The sequence below is a fragment of the Carcharhinus amblyrhynchos genome, chromosome 13, assembly GCF_965287045.1.
Source record: "Carcharhinus amblyrhynchos chromosome 13, sCarAmb.v2.hapA, whole genome shotgun sequence".
NCBI lineage: Eukaryota > Metazoa > Chordata > Chondrichthyes > Carcharhiniformes > Carcharhinidae > Carcharhinus > Carcharhinus amblyrhynchos.
In genome coordinates, this window is record NC_137336.1 from 48008804 (window position 1) to 48025419 (window position 16616).

A 16616-nucleotide genomic window follows, 5' to 3' on the forward strand; every position below is an offset into this window, starting at 1 on the left:
CTAATTAATACTACTTAAAATAGAAGACTGAGGAGCATTAAACAAGTAAGCCAAGCACTCATCCACTAATATGAAGAATAGTCATTTCTATTTGGACAGGCGTATATTTATTTTTGACCATTAGCTCTAACTCCACAAACATATCAGCCTCTTCATAAAGGTTTAAGAAAATAACTAATAACTATGTTAAAATGCCCTTGAGAGATCATAGAATACTATAAATAAAATAGGTGTGGACAGAAGTTATTGCTTTTGATCCTCACTCCAAACTCCACCCTCTTTCCCACAACAGTCTGAGATTAAGTCAATTTGTCTGCAATCATGGTGTCATAAACGCACCATCGTTAAGACTGTCCATTTCCACACCACAGCATCACCTGATTTTGCCCCTGTCTCAGCCCATCTACTGCTGAAATTCTCCTCATTCATGGCTTTAATATCTGTAGAGTTAACAATTCCAATGCACTCCTGGCTGATCTCTCACATTCTACCACACTTGAGGTCATCCCAGATTTTGGTATCCATGTCTTAACTTGCACCAAGTCCCATTCTTCTGTCACCTCTGTGCTCGCTGATCTACGTTGGCTTCAAGTCAAAAAAAATCTTGATTTTAAAATTCTCATCCTTGTTTTGAAATCCTTCCTTAGCTGGTTCTCTGCTTATCTATGTAATCTCCTCTAGCCCCACAGTCTCTGAGATACCTGCATTGATCTATTTCTGGCCTCTTGTGCATCTCCAATTGCTCCAAATTGATGGCTGCACCTTCAGTTGCCTGGGCCCTAAACTCAGCCAATCCTTCCCTACACCACTTTTCCCTTTCACGTGCTTTCCTCCTTCAAGACACTCTTTAAAACCTACCTCTTTGACAAAGTTTGTGGTCATCTGATCTCCCATCTCCTGTGCCTCTGCAATATTTTAGTTTTGAATGCTCCTGTGAAGCATCTTGGGATGTTTTGTTATGTTTGAGCATCTATAAAAGACCTAACTTGCATATTATAGTAGTGGTATGTGTTGCAGAGAGTTAGGAAGTCCAAGTTGCTATGGTGACATGCACTTTTACATGCCTGTTGTGATCTGGAGCTATGGAGAGTGATGATTAGAGGTTCCTACTTTCTTTCCATCACATGGCTGACCAAGAATCTCTCCTACTCTTACCACCATTGGTGATGTACTGGAAGTATTTACAGGTTGAAAATCAACTCCTTTGTCCATCTTACGAACTCACCTTCCTTGGCCATTAAGTCCTGAGGACAAACTCAAAGCCACAGTTTCTGGCTCGGATGCAGGACCATACACATTGTGCCACAAGATCTCTGTATTACAGTAGTAGTATGCTGCAAAAAAAATAGGTACCAATATTGCACTTTCTGAAAAGAGATGGATTTTGAAAATGCCTTCTAGGGACATATTAAGCACTGTAAATAGAATCTCTACATCCCTACAGTGCCCAGGGAGGCTATTTGGCCCATCAACTCTGTACCGACAACAATCCAACCCAGGCCCTATCCCTGTAACCCCATCTATTTACCCTGCTAGTCCCCCTGACACCAAGGGGCAATTTAGTATGGCAAACCAACCTAACCCACACATCTTTGGACTGTGGGAAGAGACCGGAGCACTCGGGAGGACATTGGCCTAAGGCCAGAACTGAACTCGGGTCCCCAGCTAACCACTGTGCCACCATGCTGCCCATATGGCCACATGTTTTGTACAAACACCAAAGGGTCTTATCCAATAAGTTAAATCATTGTACGATGTAACAAGAGATTATTTGTGATCAAGGGTTTTCAAATCAAATTAAATAGTTTTGTAAATATGAGTAGAGGAATGATTCTGTTGACCTTTTATGGCTGTATTTCTAGGCTGAAATGCAAGAGAGTCTCCTCAAAGAAGCTGTGATCATTTAATTGAAACTCTAGATGGTAAATTAAATCTAATTCAAATGAATTCTCCACAGAACTCTTCTTTGATAACTGAATATATAACTCCTTACGATGTTCACAAACTTAATAAAGGAAGCAACAAAAAAAAACGATCAAAGGAATAATTATTTTGTTTGAAAGCAAGTGGGCATTGATACGTTCTCACAAAATCCGTCAGTATTTCCATGGAGCGTCTTCAGAGGGCAGGAGCAAATTAAAAGATTGTGTCCAGGGGATTTTATTTCTGTCAGTCTTGTATCATTGCTTAGGGAAGCAGAGAAAGAAAATAGAGACTCTTTCTGGAGTGAATCCTGTTTGAATCATAATCCTAAATATTATTGTCTGATATTTGATCCCTTTGAATTTTCCACTCCGGTTTTCCTCTGATTGTTTATAGCTTCTCAGAGGGAATCAGTTATAGTTAGAAAAAAAATTTTTATCTCTCCATCGAGATAGCTTGATCCCACACCAGGTCTGTATGTGATTCTGGGAAATCCTTCCACGGTTTCCTTGCATTGTTTCCCATGTGGATTTCAGTGTTAGATCTTTTGACAAATGCTTGAAAGCGGAAGAACAAACCTTGACAGAATCTCAGCAGATCTGACCACAGGCACACCACTGACCTAGGTCACCAATGGAAAAATAGTGAAAGCTCATCGTGACTGTTATATAGATAAGCAACTTATACACAGAACATATTTGTGCAAATCAAGTATATATATATATATAAAACTTTAAACTTTCCCCAGTGCACTGTTCCATTCCTTCACCACTAGGCCTTTAATGTTCGAGGTATGCAGGTTAGGTGGATTGGCCATGATCAAAGCGCAGGGTTACAGGGTTAGAGTGGGGGATTTGGCCAAGGTAGGGTGCTCTTTCGGAGGGTCAGCGCACACTTGAAGGACCGAATGGCCTCTTCTGCACTGGTAGGATTCTATGAAAATGCTCACTCAATATAGTGGACTAATCTTCCAAATGTCCAAATCCAGAAATTTGTTATCATAACCCCATTTCCATTTTCTTTGCTCTTTCCTCTTTCCTGTTGGCCAATATGCTTTTCTAATTGAAACTGCAGTGCGGATTGTGCTAATTTGAAATAAACTTCCTTTTGACTTCAGTGGAAGTAAAAAGTGGGTGTGATGCAAAATGTTTCATGTGATTTGCTTTTTTTTCTTCAGATAATTAGGGACATATGCAATCAATGCAATGGTTCTGAGGGATCAACATCACCACTTTTCCTACCAAAATTAGACTTGGAAAAGGTAAATGTAAGATATATTTGTGCTTGAATTAATATTTTATGTGAAATAAATACACAAACCATTAAAGTTCAGACCAATTTCACTTGAAAAGTGAGAATTTCATTATATTAAAAGTGCGTTGTCTGTGTTTTGTTTTGGTATTAGATCAAAATTAGGTAAAATTAAATATTTATTTCCCCTGGATTATGTTGATGGTAAAAATGCCAGAAGAGTCACATAACCTTGGGACATATTGGGCTTGATTCTCCCATTGCGACCCGCAACTTTCCTGGTGGGTCGGGTTGGGAGATGTGCGTGTCAGCCATTTCGCAGGTTCCCTGCGTGCATCTCCCAACCGGAAGAAAATGGCACCAGCAGGAATGTGCCAATGTCTGGCAGGAAGTGAGGTAAGTAATTTGGATGTGTTTTAAATGTCATTTCAATGTGATTATCCATTCCGTGTCGGCCCCGATAGCATCTCCCGTTCTGCCAGGAGTACTTCATTCTGGCGGGGCTTAGAGTAGCTTCCCACGTTTGGGGAACCAGTGGAGACCCTGCCGTAGTAAATGGGGGGCAATTGGAGGGGGTTGTGCTGCAAGGGGTTGGTGTCCCCTGGGTGTGGGCACCCTGGCAGTGCCAGCTTGTGCTTCTTGGCACTGCCCATGGGGCTAGTACTCATGCCCATGAAGCATTGGACAGTGCCAAGGGAGTGGTGCCTATTGTGGGCGGGGTTCAGGGATGATAATGGTGGTGGTGGGAGGTCCCACTGCCACTCTGTATGGGATCAGTCTGGGCTGGAGAGAGGTGAGCGATCGGGATCGATGGGGCGGTGCTGGTCTGCTGTTGCGTCCAGCCTGCCTCCTGGGGTGGTCTGAACCCGGGAGGTGAGGGGGGTGGTTTATGGAGGAGGCTGCTGGAGTGAGGAAGGCGGTGGATCTGGGGGCGGGGGGGGAGGTGGGTTGGACATTGGGGCACGCTGAGGTTGGGGGGTAGGGGGTCAGGGCTGGCCCGGGAATTGTTGTGGGGCCGCAACTGGGCCATGGGGGGAGTGCTGGAGTTGTAGCACTGCAGGAATCCTGAGCTGGCAAATGGGGAGACTGATAGATCTGCATGCGCAGAGTTCTGGAGCTGTCAGTGTGAATGGGTCCTGGCCTGGCCCCCACCCCCACCCCCCAGGTTTTTAATGAGATGCCCGATTGTGACTTCTGCATTGCACAGAGTGTGGAGATTCGCGTGAGAAGCTGCACTGAGAAAACAGCTGTGATCGAGGACAGTTTTCCCACCAATTCAGCACTTTTGGGAGAATCACCCCTGTTATTGCTGCAAAGGTGACTTAAGTGGCTTCACACTTTGGAAAGCTCCATTGTAGGAATCGCTTTAAGGTGCCTAAACGACTCAATGTGTAGATGCACAATCCAAGAAGTCCCTTTTGACACTTGATGTGTGTTTAAAGTAGCTGTTTTCAGACCTGTCCACAGGATGGTGAACAGGATCAACTGGTTAGTACTGCTAATTGCTTTCCAGTCACTCCAATAGCTGTGGATCCATTGCCACAGTGTAATGTTTCACCCTCAGGAAAAAGAGAACAATAAAGGGGAAATAAATATTTAACTTTTGCTGACTTTGATCTCATTCCAGAAAGACACAGACGACGCATGTAATATAATGAAACTCTGGTCTAAGTTGTGTTCCAGTTCCAGCTTTGCTGTTAGAATGAGGCAGGTTCTTCAGGGAAGAGGAAGAGAAGTGCATTCCTCACATTCCACTTAGTTGAAAGGTAATAATGGTAGAAACCCAGGGATGGGCAGCATGCTAGCACAGTGGTGAGCACTGCTGCTTCACAGCTACAGGGTCCTGGGTTCGATTCCCGGCTCGGGTCACTGTCTGTGTGGAGTTTGCACATTCTCCTCGTGTCTGTATGGGTTTCCTCCAGGTACTCCAGTTTCCTCCCACAGTCCAAAGACGTGCGGGTTAGGGTGATTGGCCATGGTACGAAATTGCTCCTTAGTGTCCAGGGATGTGTAGGTTAGAGGGATTAGTGGGTATAATATGTAGGGATATGGGGGTAGAGCCTGGGTGGGATTGTGTTCGGTGCAGACTCGAAGGGCCTCTTTCTGCACTGTAGGATTCTATGATAGAATATTTTCTCAGCCTCTCTGAATGGGATTTATTAGTACAAATGAAGCAGGAAGAGCTAAAGTGAGAGAACTACTTCATTTGTTGGGTAAAATATATCTAATAATGACAATCACAGAAAACTAAATGAATATGATCGCTTGAAAATAACCATTTTTATATAGTCAAATATGCTAATAAATAGAATGAAAGGAGGTTCAGCTCACACTTAATCAATGTTCTGTTAACTAATTGAATTTTCGCAATGGTTTTACTCCCTAAACAATTACAATTTCTTGACTTTGTATGTGTGTGTGAGGATAGAAGGTGCAATGATTAACCTTTGCTCCAATGAAATCAATCTTCTAGACTACGAACAAGTTCTCTAAGATTTGTTATGATGTAAGCAGGAGCAGACATTTCTTTCAACAAATCTATTTGTCACTTTTTATTTAGAATCCGTTATACATGCCCAATCTGAATAGCTAACTAGCAAACAAATCATCCCATTTTATTGCCTCACAAGCTCTAGTGAATGAATTGGCAGCAGGTTTGTGCTACATAATGATGACCTAATGCAGAAAACCATCTATACAAATAGTACACACAAAGTAAAAAAAAATTCAGCAGTTGTTTCCATTAAATCTCAAGTCACTGTTCAGGATGCAAACTATGAATTATTGTTGGATAGTACTGCCAACAAAAGTTATCTGCTGCAAGTGTTATTCTCCAGAAAGGTTAATATGAATGTTTATATATTTGCATCATGCTGCAACATATGGTGACTACAGCAAACCATAAGTTAGCTGGCAAAGTTTTTAAAACTCTATTGAATAGAAATCTTCCAAAGGTTTATGGACAGAACGTAAAACTTTTATACAGTAGCTATTATCAGATTTATCCAGAAGATTTGTCTCAAAGCATATGAAACAATAAAAGCAAAGTATCTTCAGTGAAAAATAGACACATGTAAAGAATGATTTTTCCCTACTTTTTTTTATCAGAATTAGCAAAGACGGGAATTTCAGCTCCATTGTGGGAATTGCTGTTTTTGCTGCTGTCCCATTCACACCATGTTTCTCTAGGCAGATGTCTGAGAAAACAAGAGTAAGGCTTCCTGGTATTGTAAAAGCAAAAGATTAATCTTGGTTTCCATGCCTTCCTACAGAGATTATCAAATGAAAAACAGGCCTCAGACGCTGAGAGTATAGTAACAGGGGAGAATGGATCTCCAGTTAATGGCAGAGAAAGTAGGGAACATGGTAAGTCAATACACTGCAGTGAAAACAGTTGTTTCAAACTCTGTCCTTTCTAGTTCCATTAATCCTTTTCCAAGCAAGCCCTGAAAGAAACAAAGTAAAGTAATCACTGTGCCACCAATGCAAGTTAACATAAAGTTAAAATATCGCATTCAGGGGTTGTAAGCAAATCTCTTGACCTTTTTCAATTTTAGCCTAGAATTCTTTTGCCCTTTCCAGGTTTCAGGCTCTATAATTAAGGAGGATTGAGCTGCTAATGTACAGAAGTTACACCAGGCTCGAAAATACCAACTTTTTTTATTGTCCTTTTTTGATACATGTTCACACATTTACCTACAGGGTCCACTTCCTATCAGCTTCAAGTCATTAATGTTATTCAAGTTACGAAAAATTCTGTTTCAGCCAAACAAAATAAAAGTTAAAAGAGAAAAAATACTTTCAGAATTTCAAAAAGAGAGAGGCTTCTTTCGATTTAAGATATATATTGAGCGGCAAGAGATGGAAATAATTAATCTGATCGTTTATTCTAAATTATTTTTAAGAGTTAGTAAGAAATTGCATGCAAATTTTAACTGCTTGCTTATAATGGCTTTTGGAAGTTGATTAGCTCCAAAATTTGGGGGGGACAATTCTCTCAAAGAAAATTCTCAGTTCCAAGTTCACGTGAAAACTGGAATAACTCGTTATTTTGTTTAGCAGAATTTTCAGAATGAATCTCTGACACTTTGAGCACTGCACAGTGTCCTAGCGGGATTCACTGTAAAAATCAGGAATCATGTCCTATTCCCGCTGGAGAGGCTGGCATGCAGTGCTGAGCAGACCACTGTGCATATGCCAGTCTTTCAGCGTTGAGATCGACGCATGCGCAATGGCCCCACACTGCTGGCTTCCCGATTGCTGGCCAGCTCAATCGCTGCCACTCCGAAGCCCTAACCCCCGATCGCTGGCCTCCCGGACCTCTCCAGGAAAAGCCCCAACATCGGTCCTCCTCAGCAGTCCCAACATCATCCCCCCTCCCCCACCCAGATGGCCAGCCATGATCACCCCTTCCAGCTCTCTCCAAGCAAGGGGGTGAGGGGGATGGAATTATCCCTTGGCTTCTGGTCACACCAGCGGGTGGGCCACCTGTTCCCCATTAGGGATGTTGTTGTAAACTCCATTGGAGGGAAGCATTTGTGGTAGGGGGGGGAGATGCAAATTGCAATTTCAGTATTTAAATTGGCTCCGCACTGATTTCCGGCACAGAGCTGATTACTCCAAAAAACATTGGCGTAGAGATGTGCAGAGGCCCGCTAAGCGGCCTCCGCTGACACCTCCCGGCCTGTTGTGCTGCTGCAGGCTGGGAAAGTCACCCCCACTTCACCCTGCCATCCCCTGACCTTTGTTTGATATTGGTGCAAATTATATATGCCAGCTTTAAGTGGAGACCACATCAATGGGTGCACTGTTCTGGAAATAAAAGAATACACACCAGTTAAAACTGCAGATGAAAGCTCTACCAAATCAATGCTTTCATCAAGTCTTTTATTTTCCCCTGTTGCAATCCTAGCCTATCACTTCACTATTCAAATGTTACAAAGGGCGAACATCAGTAGGGTTGATGTGCTGACATTGAACATGTATTAGTGCGAGTGTGCACAAAACAAAATCAATAACGTGATCCCACTGCTCTGTGCTGCAAATTACAGCAGCACAGAAAATTGGCGGCGTTTCATATCAGGTTTTTGAAATGTAACTCGGAGCTCAGTACGAGCGCGGCATCGCATTATGTCCAATTGAATATCCGGTGTCATCAGTAACAACAGCCAGAGAAGCAACTTCTGTAATTCTCGCCGCACGCTCAAAATATAAAAAAAAAGGAGGGAGGCCTGGCTAATATTTGAGATCTTGATTCGCATTGTGCCTTTTCTCATTCTCTAGACATCTGAAGTGCAGTCGCTGTCGAGCTGCAGGCAAGCACAGCACCAAGAGCAGTGAGACAAAGGGCCACTTAATCTGCTTTGGTGGCGAGGGAGAACTCCCTGTTCTTCCTGTAGACCGCAATAGGATTGTTTGTATTGACTTGAGCTTCCAGGTGGAACATAGAATCGATGTAATATCACATTAGAAAACTCGCTCCCTTGCACCTCTCAAATGCATTAAAAAAATTGCAGGGAAAGAACTCCAAGAAGCACAAAGATTCAGCCATAGTCATGTATAGACTGAGAATCTATTTTTGCCTATGTTTTTAAACTAACAGTAAGTTTTTTTTAAAAAAGCAGCTTGCATATTAAATTCCTATGTCATTAGAAAATGCTAAATGCATATATATGATGATGTGGAAAATGAATTCCAAGTAACACATTTCTGATTGCTGAGGCACCAGAATTATGTGGGCCATGAGGTATTTCCTGATGAGCCATGACTATTTAATTTCAGTTTTTTTTAAATCAAACTGTTAATGATTCTGGTGGATTTCAAAATAAATCTTGGGCCGAAAATCCTGTTGCTGTTCTGATGTAGCACTAATGCATGAGGGCAGAATTTGGGGCACAGCCTATATGCCAGAGTTACATTAGTCCCAAAGTACGTGCTTTCCTTCAATTAATGCATGCTCTCCAATGACAGAATTAATGAGGGCTAAACCTGCTGCCTTAGAAAATCCACCACTTACATCGGACGCTCAGGATTATTCTAAATAAAATGCAAAAATTGCTGTTTCTCTTTGAAAGAAATAGTGTGGAATTCTCCCAAAAAAAGTTCCAAGTGCCTAATTAGTGCAAAGAATGGAGTAAATCACGCTGCTTTTTTTCAGCAGGACTTTCAAAATGAACCTCTCGCACTCTGTGTGCTGCAGAATTCCCTAACATAAATCACGTGAAAAATTTGTGGGCAGGGCCTATTCCTGCTGGAGAGGCCGGCAGCATAGCACTGAGCAGACCACTGAGCATGCACCGATCTGTCATAATAGAGATCAGCGCATGCGCAGTAGCCCTGCACTGCCAGCCTCCTGATCACTGGCCAGCTTGATCATTGGCCAACCCTGCAACACTGCCCTTCCAATCCCCCCATCCACTGATTGCTGGCCCCCTGGATGTGTCCAGGCTAGCCCAGACCAAACCCCCTCCACCACCACCCCCACCCCAACCGGAAGTCCTGACCTCCCCCCACACCCCTGCAGCTTCGACTGCCCCACCCCGGCAGGCCGACCCCAGCCCCCAGTGCCCAGTCCAATGTGCAGCACCTATCACAGGCCTCCCCCCCCACACCCCGTCACTGATTCATACTGTAGAGTGGCAGCAGATCACCATCCCCATCCCCACCGATCGGCCTTGCCTCCCTGGCCTCGCCCCCTTGGCAGTGTCTGATGCCTGGTGAACGTGCCAAGATGCCCATTGTGTATTACTACTTTGGCCATTGGGCAGTGCTAAGGGCCAGATTGGCAATGCCATGATGGCAATGCCCAGAGGGCACCCCCCCTTCACCCCGAACCTCCATGACCTCCATTCATGCCAGTGGGGTTGGCCACTCCCTGTTAGTGGGGAGTTATTGTAAACCTCACTGGAGTGAACCACTCCTGGTTGGGGGAGGGGGTGGGGGGTTGGTGGCCTGCCAATCAGATGTAAATTAGAATTTAAATAATCTATTCAGCTCCACGTCATTTTCTAGGGGAGGATCACCCCCATAACATTTGTTTGATGCAGTGTGGGATTTTCCTCAAACGTAAAAGATGTCTGTTGTCAACTTCTGAAGGACGAGATGGGAATGAGCTATTGAAGAATTATTCTCCAATTGGCAGCTAATCCTCCTTAGCATTCCACAAGCAAGAGAGCATTGTTCGTTTTATGCAAGATATATACATCAGTGTGACTTCATCACATTTATTGTTTCTGATGAAATAGTCAAAGGGAAGCGGAGTGGCTTGGCTGAACTGAAAGGCACCGTTAGCAAGGCTGCAGGGAGGAAGATTACACGCATCATGAGTTTGGCAAAGAAGAAGCAAGCTACTGAAGAACAGACTTCTTCAACAGAAGAGGACATTCCATGCTGTGGTTAGTACTAATCCTACCTTCTGTTACTTGGTTAGATAAATATTTCCGGCACATTCTGTATTTGTTACTGTCATAATACGACTAAAAATCACCAGTCTTTATTGCACACTCCTGTCATAACCCCAATTCAACATTGCTGTCCAGTTTCCAGGTGACCATGTGAGCATAGAGTATCTGTTGCATCTCAAACAAAGCCCTTGTTACAAGGAGGAAAAGGTTGCTACATTAAGACTTCCCCAGACCCCTAGCCTCAAACAGATCTGACCTTTCCTTGGTACAGGTGGTGAGAACAGCACACCAGCTGCCCCCCCATCACAGAAGTGAAGCTCACCTGGGAGATTGAAGGCTAGATACCAAAATCATAAAAGGAATCTAAGATAAAAGCAAAATACTGCGGATGCTGGAATCTGAAACAAAAACAGAAAATGCTGGAAAATCTCAGCAGGTCTGACAGCATCTGTGGAGAAAGAATAGAGCCAACGTTTCAAGTCTGGATGACCTTTCGTCAGAGCCAGCTGGTGGCACTTATTCTGATGGCACTTATTCATAGTGTGCCACAAGTATCAGCAGAATCCACACCCCCTCCCCCATGCACCCCCGCCCTGGTGGCCATTGTTTATATGTGAGCATTATATAGGAGGAACATCACAATTCAGTCTGATGTTGTCCTCAGCAGAGATCCACAGCTGAATAACAAGCACATTTGGGGATCTCCTTTCTGGCCTGGATGAACATAAGAACATAAGAAATAGGAGCAGGAGTAGGCCATCTAGCCCTTCGAGCCTGCCCCGCTGCAGCCCATTGTAACACCCTTGCTGCTCTGCTGGCTGGGATTAGTTGAGCACCTAACCTGGGAACTTTCTGGTCTGTGTGACTTTGCAGCACGCCAGTTAGTGCATTTGAACCATCAAGGCAGTCACTAATAAATGTAGTGTTCTAAATGGTAGCTGACATATTGCTTTTAGTATTTACCCAGCAACGAGCAAAGAAAATAAATGGAGTTGTCTGTAAACTCAGCTGACTGGATGCCAATAATAACTTGCCATGTTCAGAATATTTCACGACCAGTAGTCCAATTAAGCTGCAAGGGTGCTCAGCAGCCTGAAATTTAGCACGTAGTTCTTGGTCTGTAATAAATAATGCATGTGCACAGCTGTGCAAAACAATTTAAAGAGACCAAATACTGAGAAAATTCGGCCCTGCACATTAATGAAACTGTAACAAGAACATTGGGCGGAATTTTTCCATCCCGGCTGCCACGGGAATTGTAACGGGCGGGAAAGTACCATGCAAATGTTCCTTGACCACGGGCAGGATTTTCCAGTCTTGGGACGAGCGTGGATGGAAAATCCCGCCCATTGTTCACAATACTCCGAAGAAGCGGAGAGGAATAATCTGGAGGGAAGGGCAAGAAGCCTAAACATGTAGTCTTTAGATAAGTGTACAGAGAAACCAGTCCAGATACAAAGAGATGAGGACAAAGATCAGGCTGTCATTAAGGCATGGAGCGTGCAATTGTTGTGCGGTAATCTGGAAGCATTAACAGATTCTTGTTATTTTCCACCAACTCTAAGAGGAGCATTTGACTTTCTGGCAAGGATGATGATTTCACTGAAAGAATTGCTGCTAAATCCATTAGCACTCATCCAGGAAAAGTCATTCTCAAATCAACAAGCAGTCAATCATAGGCCAGTATCAGTCCAGGTTGGGTTCCAGCAAAGGTCAGAGTTCCAGTCTGCTGGCCATATGTCTGGTGAGTCTCAGCAATTCCCACCACCCAGACACTTATCAGGGACACCTGCACCATATGGCTAGCTTGTATGTTTCTCTTCTGCTTGCTCGATCTCAGCAAAAAGTTACATGGATGCTGGGAATAATTAAGACTGCTAATGTTCTAGTCAGGCTGTAGAGAAAGGTTTACAAGGTGTCAGGATAGATTTGACATGTAAGTAAGCGTGGTAAATATAATAGGCTTTAGGGATTTGTGCTTCATGGGTAAAGCTAGCAGTTTGGCAATATAATTGTATATACAAAAGCCATTAACAAGTGACCCTTTTTAAACTTTGCCTACATGTAGGTTGTCTTTTCAACAGAACAACAGCGGCTGCTTGACTATGGAGGAGTTGGAGTAAATACAGCCAGATGCTATAGCATCTCAGACAACACCAAAATAATCATTAGTGATTTTTCTCAAAAATAATTAAACTATATCTGAATATTTTCTATCCGTCACTGCCCCCCACCACTATTATCGCTGTCCATGCCCAATACCCGCCCAGCTAACTCCCTCTACAATTTTGCTGTCTGAATTATAATGTGATTAGTACCATGGTTACTGTCCTCTCAGCAATACCTCATTTGTGTGGTCATGGCTTCCACAATAATAGTATATAACCCTTTGTATCTTGCTTGTGTTCTTCCCTCACTTAACAGATCCTCATTCATACCTTGTTCCTTTTTATGGACTCATTGCCTCTGGCAGAAGTTTGAGCAACAGCTTCTAGTTGGTGTGGTAGTAAATCTGCCTTAACTGGCCCCTGTGCTCTAAGGCACAGAAAAGTCACGTGGCTACTCTTGGTCCAGCTATTGGTCTGGTAGTACTAGAAATTGGGCATTTATGGATATCAGATGAGGATGGGATTCAGGTCAGTTTGCAAATCTTTCCACTGTTGTTTGTGTTAAGTGAAATAGCAGAGAGCCCAAACAAGATAAAAAGGATCAGATGTTCCAGAAAAGAAGCAATCAAAATGCTGAGGATTGAAGTAAAAGGAGGAAACAGAGTCCATCTGGTTCACTAATGTCCTTTAGGGAAGGAAACCTGCCGTCCTTACCTGGTCTGGCCTACATGTGACTCCAGAGCCACCAGCAATGTAGTTGACTCTCAACTGCCCTCTGAGGGCAACTAGGGATGGGCAATAAATGCTGGCCAGCTAGCAATGAATGTCCCACAAATTAATTAGAAACAAAATAAGCAGGATCTTCCCATGTCTAGGGTAGCAGGCTGGGAGGTGGAGTGGGAGAACAGGGAAAGTTGTGTTGAGACAGCAGTTGCAGTCCCACTGCCGAGAAAGTCTCTCAGTGACGCGACCAGTTTCTGACCAGATGCCTGCAGAGGGGAGCTGCTAATTTAAATAACTTAAAGCCCCTGTTAAAGGTGATTAAAGATGGACACTCCATAATCCAAAGTTGTGACCACACTCCACAGCTCCAGTGAGCCCGCTGGAGGAGCCTGCCTCCTTGGACATTCTGATTTTAAATATTGTATTTCCTTTTGTTGAGCACATCACCACATTGATGTGTCCCCTTAATCTCTAACTTGGGTGGCACGGTGGCACAGGAGTTAGCAGTGCTGTCTTACAACATCAGGGACCCAGGTTCATTTCCAGCCTTGGTGAATGTCTGTGTGAAGTTTGCACATTCTGCCTGTGTTTGTGTGAGTTTCCTCCAGGTGCTCTGCTTTCCTCCCACAGTCCAAGTGTGTAGACTAAAGGGATTAGAAGTGTGAATATGTAGGATTATGGGGATAGGGCAGGAGGTTGGTCCAGGGTGAGATGCTTTGTCAGAGAGTTGTTGCACACTCAATGGGCTGAATGGCCTCCTACTGCACTGTAGGGGTTCAATGATTCTATAAGATCCTTTAAGTCTGAAATGGTCTGAAAATGAACTGGGAAGTTCAGAGGGTTATCATTTGTCCTGTCGCCACTGCCAGCAAAGCTGGAGAATTTGCCGCTCAGCCAAATCTTCGGTCACTGCTGCGGGACTGGAGGAACCCAGCTGCAAGTGATCTGTGCGTGGCCTGAAGATACCGGGAAATCTGACCCACAAATAAAATTCGGGAGTTGCCTGTCTTTTTTGAGATGTACATTTATACTGTAATGTACTTGAATGAGCTATGCCTACTCCAATGAGCTTGGATTGTGTAGATCAAGCCCAAGACAGGAGGTTGAGAACTCTGTCTTGTCAGCTTGGATTGGGAATGTCTCAACTTGTTGAGACTCTGAATTGGACTTGATTGATTGAATTGGAATAAAAACAAAACAAAAACTAGAATGGTAATTAAGATTCTTTCAGAGAGGATTAATCAGATTTCTACTGTTTGGCTGCGACAAACCTAGAAATGTTATCAATCTGTAGAGCAAAGTCATGATCAATGGGATTTGATTGAGATGTCATGCACTGTCTGCAACACAGTGAGTAAATTGACTTCCCTCCTTTCATAATCATGCTTTTGTGCTCAAGCTTGCCTTAAATGTGATGTATGCCATGTTTTACTCTTAACTCCATTCCAGGTTACCTTAATGTGATGGTTAACAACTACTGGAGAGAGCGTTGGTGTCGATTGAAAGGCAATACACTGTACTTCCACAAGGACAGGACAGATCTAAGGACACATGTGAATTCCATTGTGCTGAAGGGGTCTGAGATGATACCAGGATTCGGACCAAAACATCCCTTTGCTTTCCGGATCCTTCGAAATGGACAGGATGTTTGTGTGCTAGAGGTGCAGTTATAATTAATTATTAGGCAATAGCTAGTTTTGATTAAAGAACAAACTAAGCTAAATATGAGAATAGAAAAGGACATTTGGCATCTCAAACTCATTCTGGATTACTTTAGCTCACTCAGACTAGTATCCAACTGCACTTTGAACTCCATGAATATTTTTGATTCCTTTACATTGCATGGTGGATCATTCTATAGTTAACTCCAGTGGAGATCATGCAATGAACAAATGAGCTGTTAAATGATAGCCAAGAGACTAGGGAGAATGCAGATTTGAAGAAAATTAGGATAAGCAAGAAGGTTACATTGAAGAAATTAATGGGACTGCTAAGTTCCCAAGACCTGGGAGGGACAACGCTCCCGAAAAGATTTGTGTGAAAACTGGAGGAAATCCTGCTGGTTCTTCCAGTGGCAGTCTCAAAATGAATTTCTCACACTCTGTGCACTGCAGAGTGCCTCAGCATAAATTATGCTGAAATTCAGGGTGCGGGATCTATTCCTGCTGGAGAGGCCGGCAACATGCTGCATGCGCTATGCTGCTGGCTTAATCGCTGGCCAGCTCTGTGACCCTTGCATTACTGGCCCTCCAACCCTCCCCACGGCCTGATGGCTGGCCCTTCATGTATGCTTGCGCCCAGCCTGGCCCCCCTTTCCCTCAGCCCCCATCTGCTGCCTCCACCCCCACTGCAGAGCCGATGAACCCTCTCAATCCCCAACAGTAAGTCCTACGTTGAGCCTATATTCTCTAGAGATTCGAAGAATGAGAGCTAATCTCATTGAAACCTACAAAATACTTAAAGGAATAGACTGGGTAGATGCAAGTGTGATGTTTTCTTTGCTGGGAAGTCTAGAATCTGGGGACACAATTTCAAAATAAGGGGAATGCCACTGAGATGAGGAGAAATTTATTTACACAGAGGGTTGTGAATCTGTTGGAGCTCAGTCACTGTGTATGTTTAAAGCAGAGATTGTTGGATTTCTGATTAACAATAACATAAAGAGCTATGGTAATAGTAGGTGTAAATGGCATTTCAATGTCCAATCAGCCATGATTGTATTAAATGGCAGAGCAGGCTGAATGGCCTGTTTCTATGTTCCTAACAGTGAACAGATGGACAAGGTCCCAGCTTTGACCATCATCTCTTCTTAGCATTAGCTACGTTTAGCTACCAGGGCACTGATTGGGATTCTTCGGTTGACCTCAGCACCAGTTAAATTACAGAGGCATTCCTGTTCCTGATTGCTTTCCTTACTGGAAGTGAGTCCGTGTGAACGATAGATGAGGAAGAATTCAAGTGACATAGAGTTAGAACTACATTGAATTTTACAGCACAGAAATGGGCCTCTCAGCCCAAGAGGTCTATGCTATGTGTTTCTGCCCTGCACCATCATCTCACCCTTTTCAAAATCTGCTTCTATTCCTTTCTCTTTCATGTCCTCACCTCATTTCCCCTTAAATGCATCTGTGCTATTTGCCTGAACCATTCCATGTGGTAGTGAGCCCCACATGTTCACTACTCCCTGGATTAAAAAGTTTCTCCAGAA

General features: G+C 43.6%; 1 protein-coding gene across 2 annotated transcripts in view; it reads left to right on the forward strand.

Annotated features, from left to right (window-relative positions):
- afap1l1a (actin filament associated protein 1-like 1a) overlaps positions 1-16616 on the forward strand; it is a 92774-nt gene that overhangs the window by 42506 nt on the left and 33652 nt on the right. For both annotated transcript variants that reach the window (XM_080201653.1, XM_080201654.1), the window contains exons 9-12: positions 3101-3184; positions 6447-6540; positions 10419-10568; positions 14858-15069. In XM_080201653.1, the coding sequence (XP_080057779.1) occupies positions 3101-3184; positions 6447-6540; positions 10419-10568; positions 14858-15069 (540 nt within the window). The remainder of the gene's footprint in view (positions 1-3100; positions 3185-6446; positions 6541-10418; positions 10569-14857; positions 15070-16616) is intronic.